This window comes from Kryptolebias marmoratus, linkage group LG23, assembly GCF_001649575.2.
Source record: "Kryptolebias marmoratus isolate JLee-2015 linkage group LG23, ASM164957v2, whole genome shotgun sequence".
NCBI classification, from domain to species: Eukaryota; Metazoa; Chordata; class Actinopteri; order Cyprinodontiformes; family Rivulidae; genus Kryptolebias; species Kryptolebias marmoratus.
Genome location: NC_051452.1, coordinates 16,251,254 through 16,261,904, shown reverse-complemented (window position 1 = coordinate 16,261,904; position 10,651 = coordinate 16,251,254). Strand labels below are relative to the sequence as shown.

The 10,651-nt window shown below is 37.7% G+C and overlaps 1 protein-coding gene across 4 annotated transcripts in view; it reads right to left on the bottom strand.

Moving 5' to 3' along the window:
* The window catches only part of dmd (dystrophin), a 272,414-nt gene that overhangs the window by 180,906 nt on the left and 80,857 nt on the right, over nt 1-10,651 (bottom strand). For all 4 annotated transcript variants that reach the window (XM_037973934.1, XM_037973936.1, XM_037973937.1 and 1 more), the window contains exon 11: nt 1,851-1,951. In XM_037973934.1, coding sequence (XP_037829862.1) covers nt 1,851-1,951 — 101 coding nt within the window. The remainder of the gene's footprint in view (nt 1-1,850; nt 1,952-10,651) is intronic.

The following is a 10,651-nucleotide window of genomic DNA, read 5'->3' as shown; positions in this document are numbered from 1 at the left end:
AAAATTATGCACGCTTTCATCTTTAGTCGTCTCGATTACTGCAACAGTGTCTTCACAGGTCTGCCAAAAAAATCAATCAGACAGCTGCAGCTGATCCAAAATGCTGCTGCTCGTGTTATCACTAAGACTAGAAAAATAGAGCACATCACCCCGGTTTTAAAGTTCCTACACTGGCTCCCTATAGCTCAGAGAATAGACTTTAAAATACTTCTTTTAGTTTATAAATCACTGAACGGTCTAGCACCACAATACATTAAAGACTTATTATCGTCGTATCAACCCTCCAGAACACTCAGGTCTTCTGGTTCTGGTCTACTTTGTATCCCCAGAACCAGAATCAAACATGGAGAAGCAGCTTTCAGTTTCTATGCACCTTCAATCTGGAACAAACTCCCAGAAAACTGCAAAACAGCCGAAACACTAAATTTCTTTAAATCAAGGCTAAAAACTCATCTGTTTAGAGCTGCCTTTGATTAGTAGTCCGCAAGCAAATTCAATTGCTCTGAACAAAATATTATTAAAATATTATTAGAACATTAGTGTGTTTTTCTTTTTTTGGATGTTTGTAATGATGTTTTTCTAATTATTGTAATGATTCTAATGATGTTTTTATTATGTAAAGTACTTTGAATGCCTTGCTGCTGAAATGTGCTATACAAATACATTTTTACTTTACTTTACTTTTCTTGACCCATTTCCTCAATTCTTGTAGGACTTTAAGGTCATGTGTAACTTATTCAAGAAGTTTTAAAGGAATTTGTTTTTGTACTTAGTTTCTATTTTTTTTCTCTGGCCATACTACAGTGTCTTGAGAAAGTATTCATGTCCTTTGACTTTTTCCACATTTTTACATTACAACTACAAACTTTTAAGTATTTTACTGGGATTTCTGGGTTTGTCTCTACCAGCTTTAATGTGCTACAGAATAAAAATTTGCCCATTCTTTACAAAATAGCTCAAGCTCAGTCAGATTGCACAGTGATTGTCTGTGAACAGCAGTTTTCAAGTCTTCCCACAGATTCTCAGTTGGATTTCGATCTGGACTATGACCTGGTCATTCTAACACATGAATACGCTTTGATCTAACTCATTCCATTGTAGCTCTGTTTGGATGTTTCAGGTCATTGTCCTACTGCAAGGTAAACCTTTGCCCCAGTCTCAAGTCTGTTTCAGTCTCTAACAGGTATTCTTCCAGGACTGGCCTGTATTTAGCTCCATCCAATATCCCATCCACTCTGACCAGCTTTCCTGCCTGTACTGAAGAAAAGCATCCTCACAGCATGAAGCTGCCACCACTATGTTTTGCAGTGCGAATGCTGTGTTGAAGGTAATATGCAGTGTTTTAGCATTTTCTATTTAGGCTGAAATGCAATTGGCTGAACCTTGTTTTGTTTTATGTAAATAAAATAACAATTTTTTTAAATTCTTATAATAATTTGAAGTATTTCCAAAATTTCATAGCTTAACTTCCAATGGGAAGTTTCTGGAAAATTTCTTGAAATATTCTGCCCCTTTGCAACCATAGATGATATACAGAATTTGATTACAATTTATAGCTAATCTTTAAATATTCTGGAATTAAATAAGAGCTTTATGTTGTGAATTTGTTTTATTAAAAAAATACAAAAAACAAAACAAAAAAATGGACAACTCAAGACATACAAATTATATCTTTCCAACAATTACAGCCTGTTATAACTTGCATATCAGTACTGAGAGCATTATATTTTAATGCTTTTAAAAGGGATGAAAACTGCTACACTGCACAATGATCCATGGTGGAATTTGTTGCGAATCCCCATCTTGTTCAACTCTCTCTTTCAAAAGAATGAAATATTCACGAATTTTACCTTTGGCTGATGTCTGGCGGAGCTTTCTGGAAGACCTGCTCCACAGCTGAAGTCAGGTAGTCCACTTCTCCCTGGTGTTCAGCCAGAGCCACCTGGAGAGCCTGAGAGGGAGACAAATGGATAGAGATGGAGATGACAAATGAATGAGTGATGCACTTTAGTCTGTAGATACTTTTCTACAGGCAGACATGTTGACAGCAAACAAAGTACAGGAAGTCTGAGCTCAGTTTCAGTGACGGTTGGCAAAATGCAGTCCATTTTGTTGGTGTCTGAATGGCAAAATTTTGGACAGCTGTAATTCTTAAAAGTCCAGTTGGGGTCTCTTTTGCCCCTTTTCCACTGGCTCTATTTCAGAAGTCCCGCTCTACTCTACTCTGCTGGGCTTTATAAAAAATGCATTGCGTCTCCACCGAACAGTTTGCTCGGTAGCAGAGGAATGCCTTCCTTTGTTGTGGGAGGGGTGGGGGGTTGTTAGGTGGTGCATGGAATTTGGGAAGGCGGTGGGGTTGCAAGTTTCGGTTGTGCTACCGAAACTTGGTGCCATTTGTGGAAACAACAGAAGCGCTATGGACAACCTTGGCCCTGTGTTGTTACAGTTTATTAAACTTATGGGGATTCTCCTGACACCTCAGGAAGAGAGGCGCAGTGGAAGAAATGCTCTGGATGCCGCGATTGTTGCGAGGAGTAGGACAACTTTTATCCGCCGGAGAATTTAGACTTAACAGTGCCTTCAGCTGGGGGACAGACTGCATAAACATTACAGGGTAAGCTAACGCTGTTTTTTATATTCCTACCTTTTTAGTTATTGCTCTCAGAAAGTAATAACTAGATAAACATCTACAATTGTCATAGCCCAAAATGTTTGGATGCTTTGTCTCTGTTTTCCCTGCATTTAGTTCTGGTATTGTTTGAGTTCTCCTAGTTTCATCTTTCAGTTTCTAAATTAAATATCATTTTTTTCCATCGTTCTCGCTGCCTCCCTTTGCCTGCATCAGACAACAACTGATTAGCTTTTTGAGTCAACCCTATTCAGGAAAGCCACCACAGCTAAGCAGCCTTAGCAAACACAAAATGGCTATAACTTAGCCAATGTGGTTATAGCTGAGAATTGTTCACAACATATAGTTCAAGCACTAACAAATCACACAAGGGCTCACAATATCATATGATAACGATTACTCCATTCCTTCTCATCATAAGATAATCTTAGTTTAGAGTCCATTTTCAGACATACAGTGATGGGTTTAGACCAGTGGTCCCTAAACTTTTCATAACAAGTACCACCTTAGAAAATACCAAGCTCTCCAAGTACCATCATTCTAACAGACATTAAAACTAGCAGTAGTAGCTTGACCTACTGATTTTTAACCTTGTACTGATATGTTTCACACATATCAGTACTTGACATAAACAAATAAACAGAGTCAAGCCAAAATTTGTTTCTACAGTACATTAAAAAACAACTTTTGCTGACTAAATGCTACACAAACTGTACAATATAAAATCAGTAAGTGAACTCAAATGCAATAAAAGGGGCACATGAAACTAAAGTTTAAAAAATAAATAAATAAAACAAACTTGCACAGTAACAATCCCGATGTCCTGCTGACCAAGAAATAAAAGCCAGTGAAACAAATGGGTTTTCACTGTAAATTTAAAGTGATAGATGGTCTGAGCAACTCTAACTCGCAGGGGTAGGCTGTACAACAGATTGGGGGCCACCACCGAAAACGCTTGTCACGTCTGGTTTTCAACGTGAATCTGGGAACATACAAAAGGCCCAGAAAAGTTGAATTAAGAGTGCTGGTTGGAGGATGACAATGTAAAAGTTCTGACTGACAAGGTGGTGCATTACCATTAAGTCTTTTAAAAACAAGTACTAAAGTTAAGCTGCAGCATTTTTATGTTTGTAGCCACTTTGTTACAGCCTTAGGCCTATAGAAGCTATGTAGTCTGTTTTTTTTTTTTTGTGTGTAGATTCAGCTGTGGGAGCACACCCCACTGACTGGTTGCCTGGTACCTGCAGAGCAACCCTATTGGACCAGCAGGAGAGGACAAGCCAATTATATGACAATGAGAACCACCTGCACCCTATAAGAGGCTCCTGGACTCGTTGCTCCAGTGGGACAGCTTTAGGAACAAACTTTGTACAGCTGAGCCCCCACCCCCACACCCACACACTTTGTTTGCTGCAGCTTCTTGTTGACTGTTGTGGGCTAACTTATTGTAATTTGAACTTCCACCCTTTGGCTCTGCTTTAACAGTTTGATTTACACTCCTGACTCTAGTGCTTCTGAGTAAGAAGCTTGTGCTTTGTTACTGGTTGCTTAGATTGTTTTTTGAGTTTGAGTTATAATTGCTACTTTGGTTATTTTGTTGTTGGGGTTTCACCTTACTCACTTTGTTTTAGTCCAAGTTGATTGTTTGTTCAGTGTAATGGGAAAAATATTGTTTCAGTGATTCTTGCTGCATGTGACCACCATGATTTAGTTTAGTTAGGAATGCCTTTATTCTTATCCCGATAGGGTGCCGGGATGTATGGGATCAATTTGGAACAAACTCCCGGAAAACAATAAATTCCTTTAAATTGAGGCTGAAAACTCACCTGTTTAGAGCTGCCTTTGATTAGTAGTCCGCAAACAATTTCAGGTGTAAAGCTGCCCTGAACAAAATATCTTATTACATATTGACCATCCCCACTTGATTTATCAAGTGTATCTGCTGATGATTTTTATGATTTTTTTTGGATGATTGTAATGATGTTTTTGATGATTGTAATGTAATTCTACTGATGTTTTTATGATGTAAAGCACTTTGAATGCCTTGCTACTGAAATGTGCTATACAAATAAATGTTTACTTACTTATATGGCAGGTACTTCTTGAACTATTTAAAAACCATACCATTAACACCAATGCATAAGTGCAGATATGAGAGAAGGATGGTAATTAAATGCTTAAGTCTAACCTAAAACCAAACTTGCTTCTTTATCCACACCGATAAATCCAATTGGCTACACACACCAAGGCCTGGGTCTTTTTTGGGAGAGAGTATCTAATGGTGATGGTCGAAACACTCAATGAGCCAAAAGTTGATGTGTCACGAAATGGAAACAGCTAGTGGTGCTTATAATGATAAGTGTATGGGTTAGAAATGATAACAATTTCATATCCAATTGGTACAATTTCTGTAAACAAAACTATCTTGTGCAAAATAATACCTGCTACGTATGTGGTGGGGGTACATTTGACATAAGTACGAAGACCAGCACCCGACACAGGACTATAGTGTCCATTTAAGTATACATTTTTGATTTGAAATCAACCAACCATAAACCATTGCCTGCAAGTCTTATTCTGTCAAATAGAAACTCTCTTAGATGTTTGCTTTGTTTTTCTAGAAATATTCAGACATCATTTACAGTGTAATAATTATAAAATTAAATGGCCATCAATAATAAGTCTCCTGTAAACACAATAATGTTGTTGCTTCACTTCAATTGTATAAAGTGCATTCTACTTGTGGATGACCAAAGTTAATGTTTCAATTATTGAGTTATTGTTCCAAAATACATTAATATTGAATAAAGAACCACACAGTTTACACATTTAATGAATTGAAGCTATATATATATATATATATATATATATATATACAGTAATTGATTCTTTTCCTGTCTATCTGCATTCCTACATTGCAAAACCCCAAAACTTATGTATTACTGTATGTACTAATCCACTTTCTGAACTTTTGCTTATCTCAACTGATCACAAGTCATTTTAATATGTGTTTCGGTTTTGTTTTTCTAAAAATAAGCCCAAGACAAAACTCCCACCTGAAGCACTGCTCATTTATCACAGATATAATGAGAGCTATAAGCTACGAAAGGGGAAACAGCTGAGCAGAATTAATAATGGTTTATCAGCATGCAGGACAAATTTCTAAATATTATCAGCAACTCTAATTAATCTCAGGCTTCAGTTAAAGGCTTACTCTACCTGCAAAGATCGAGACCCTTATCATATTTAAAGGGAACTGAACACAAACACAAACATCTCTTTACTATGTGACCTTGATTTAATTTGAAATAAAAAGCAGTATTTAATAAGCAAAATGTGCCCCTTTGAAACTCAATAATCATGGATATAAAATGTATAAGAATAGATTTACATATATAACCTCTTTTTGTTATAATACTGGAAAAACAGAGTTTTTTTCCCAGTGCTTTGTGTAAGTGTGTGTTTGAAGGCAGACACTGTGATAAACAGACTGATTTGCTCCAGTGGGATTTTGCTCACCCACTTCTTAATTGCAGGGTTGTAAACATACAGTCACAAACCCACAAATGAAGAGTTATTCTTACTGGGTTTCTACTGACTCCTAATCATTTTGAACGGCCTACACAGCCCCTCAACAATACCAGTTTATACCTACTGTCATAGGAAAAAGAAAGGTCACCCTCTTTCATTTCTAGGGTTTAACGTATCAGAACATGATTAAAATAATCTGGTCTTTACAAGATTTTACAATTATTTAACCACAAGTGTGCACAAACCCCCAACATATTCCAAAATATTATTATTTATTAGGTAAAAGTTAAGCTACAATGGAAAAAGCTGTACATAAAATATGAAATAAACTCTTGCTTCTTCCACAGGATTTAAGAGGCTCAATATCTGCCAGGAGCTGCTGATCAAATCTATTGCTTAACTGATCATGATCAGTGCATCATAAAAGCAGGACTCCTGTCAGCTTGCTGCTCTGGAGCATACATGTGTGTGTTAACACAACACCTACAACACCAAGGAAGAAAGACATCAGCAAAAACCTTAGAGAAGCAACTGTTGCTGCCCATCAATCTGGCATAGGACATAAAGTACCATATTTGGTAAGATACAAGCACAACAAATCAGCACAGACACTTCATAGTAACTGTCTAGCAAAGTGGGGGAGGGATGATTATTTGGGCTTGTTTTGCAGCCACAAGGCCTAGGCACCTTGCTGTCATTGAGATGAGCATCTCTGTAGATCAAAGGATTCTAGAGTCAAATGTGAGGCCATCTGTCTGACAGTTGAAGACTGAACCAAAGTGAGTCATGATGCAACAGTACAATGATCCCAAACACAGTATCTAATCTATGACAGAATGGCTCAAAAAGAAAATATTTAATTTTTTTCCAGTCAAAATCCAAAACCTCAATCTGATTAAAATGCTGTAGTGGGTCCGTAAGAGAGCTGAGTAGAAACAAATGTCTGCAAACCTCAATGAACTGAAGCAAAAAAGAGAAAAAGAAGAGTAGGCTAAATTTACTCCACAACCATGTGAGATCCTGATACAGTCATAAAGAAAAAAAAACTACTTTAAGCTATTGCCACTAGAGGTGGTTCTTCAACTATTCAAATCATGGTGTAGACTTTTTACAAACAGCTTTATAATTTTATCTTGTGCTGATACATAAAGCCCTAGAACTGAAGGAGGTTGAACTTTCTTTTTCCCAACAGTATAGCTCTAACCTAAATATACCATCATTTCACACCTAAGCCCTAACCAGCAGCTCAGAAATTATATTTTGCTTTTTTGTCCACAGGCTTAGTATTCCCTATAGAGAATACTGATCTCAACAAGGTCAGCGCTTTTAACAGAAAAAGTTGCAAAAGAGGAACTAAAACAAGAACAGTTACACTGACAGCTGTGTAGATCTAGCAAACTCTCAGCCTGTTCAGTAGATACCAATTGGGGTTTAAAAAAAAAATCACAAGTTTTCAATGAAAAGGCAAGCTTGCTATTTGGCTTTATGTCCCTGAAGGTACAGTCTACTGCTGCTTTGAATAAAGATTTAATTTTACAAGATAGAAAACAGAAGGCTGATAAAAATTATGTAAAATAACAGTTTAATAATAAAAATAGCATCTTAGCTGCATCTTGTTTGTCTAAACATTAGAATATCATGTAGATATTTTTTTCTGACATGTTTTCATATCACTTGGGGTTTTATTTAAGCAAAAAAAAATATTTGGTGGGGTTATGTGCCTAACTTTTATTTATTAGCAGAATTTTCTTGTCTCTGCTGGTTAGCTAGTAATTAGAGTAGTGATATAGTGTCAAGTAAAAAAGCAAACAGCAATTTGAATTCACTAAACAAGCATACTGTATCATGTTAATTAGGGTTGTTTAGAGGTAGATCGGTATTTTTAAAGGCAGGGAAAATCTTTGAAGACCCATGCACAGTATATAGAAGTCTCTTAGGGTTAGTTAAAGATCAGAGTATCTTATTGGTGCATTCCAATATACAACATCAGCGTATCCTTGTGAAGGAGATACAACACCATAGAGGGAGACTAAATTCTTAACTTTAAGGGAACTGTGAACCATGTAGTAAGGAACTGAACATTTAATGCCTTGACAAATGATAAACTAATCAAGATTAGTCATCAGTTGTTTCACTGAAGTTTCAGGGTGGAAAAAAAGAGTGCATGTTAACCAATTTAAGTATTTTGGGTGTCAGTAATTATTGGTTATTCCCGTTGCTCCAGGAACAATCTCCAGCTCCTCTTAGTGGATCTTGATTAGCTCCCAGGCAAGAAGGGATTTAAAGTCCCTCCAGTGAGTTGTGGACCTGTTCCAGCATCTCCTTTCAGTGAGACTTGCATGTGAAACCTCCAAAGGAAGATAGCTATTAGGCATTTCTATCAAATGCCTGAACCACCTCAGTTAATGTAGGTTTTAAAGGCAGTTCTTACACAGAAATAAATGAGCAATCACCATTTCTCTTCTGCCGAACACGGGGGACCTTTTAATTGTCACAACTTATCATCTTCAGAAATACCACAGAAGATCCCAAAGTATCTTTGAGACTGGGCGTATTTAAACAGACACAATACATTAGTGTGTATTGCGTATTTCTGACCAGTTCGTGATTGGTCAGATTGTTACATAACTCCTACGTCACTTACAGGAACCCAGCATGGACAGCTGGGTCAGCTTGCCCCAGACCGATCACATTCCACCTAGAACAAACACTAGACAGTTTTCCAGGAACTGTCTTATTACTTACAAACACATTATTCTGAGAAGTTCCTGGCAAGAACAACTTAACACTTTTAACACAAGATCCTGGCCGACAGTTAAACTCTGCAGTTCTCTTCCACATTTGGTAAACTGCTTTTTTTTCCCCACATTAACATCTGAAGAAAAGGAGAAGTGGGTTTATTCTAAGATCTTCCTGGATGACTGAGCTTCTCACACTTTCAGTATTTAACCTCCTGAGGGCGGAAACTTATTTCTGTCACTTGGTCATGATCCAAACCTTATGAACTTTAGAAAAAAGTTGGAATATAGTTGATGACGATTATGTCCTTTTGGCTGCTCCCTTCTTCAGGGGTTACCAGAGCAAGCAAACTTGCATGAACAATTTGGCAGTTGTTTTACGCCGTATGCCCTTCCTGCCGCAATCTGGGCTCAAACTTGCAGCCTCAGGATTACAAGACTGCAGCACTGACCACCAAGCTACCACAGCCCCAAAAGTTGGAATATAGATAGGCCAGTAAATTGAGAGTTTGGCCTTTCAGATGAGCTTCTTTTTAACCAAGACAAATTGGAGCAGCACCCTTATTAATGCAGATGAAGCCCCAATCTATTGGTCCAGCTCTTGTTCCATCTTGCTATCACTCGTGAACAGGACATCAGACATCAACTTCGTTGCTTAAGGCGCAAACATTTTATTTTTGCCGGTTAGAAACCACAGCCTTACAAATTTGAGGTGACACTTATCCACGTCACATTTGGTTGCAAGCTGCTTCAGTGCACTCTGATGACTTGAACATGGCAACAAAACCACATCATCGGCAAAAAGCAAATATTAGACCTTAGGGCTTCTAAACCACAGACCCTTCTTTCTGCCACTTCACCTCGAGAATCCGCTAATGAAAATCACAAACAGAATCAGTGAAAAGGTTCAAAACCAGTGGAGTCCAACTTGCATCGTAAACGAGCTTGACTTTAATCCAAAGTTGCAAACAGTGTCACGGTGTTGTGATTTCATTGTGGTTTTGTTAGAATATCTAATTATTTTCCTGTTCTTATTCTCTGTACTTTGTTTATGAGTATGTTCAGTTTATTTCTGCCAGTGCTTTCTGTTTCTAGTAATCTATGGTTTTGTTCCCTGTTCAGCCTGGCAGTTTGGTTTATTTTTGTTTCATGTTCCTGCTCATAGTTTCCCTCAGCTCCCCTGTCTTGCCTTATCTTACTTACCTGTATGACAAGCTATTTGCATTCACCAGCTAATTGCAATCAACTCACCTACTTTAACTTGCCAATCATGCCTTCCAATAGATAAAAGCTTCTAATTTTCACTCAGGCTCTGTCAGATCCTCATGTGTAAGGTCAGGTCAGTCCAGGTCAGTCCTGTTTTATTGTCACTCTGGATTTTTAGCCTAGTTAATTAAAACCTTTGGATTTAAACTTCTCTGCCTGTTTGTCACCTGCTGCCTATATTCTTGGGCCCTCAACCAACCAACCGCATTTATTGCATTAGGGTCTGATCAATCAAAGATCCAGCAAGCAGCCTGAGTACTTAGGAGACAAATCAACTCTTGGACAACTTAAAGACACTAAGGAAGCTATGACTGGATGTCCAGATATCAGATGAAAACTGTTTTCTTTCACCTTAGTGGAAGAAATAATTCTGGCTCATACACAATTGCTCATCTTACCTTACATCAAGAAAAACCTGGTCTACATCCAAGCCATCATCCACAGAGTCAAAGCTGTTGCCTCAGGTCCCGTAATGTCCCCTCCTTAG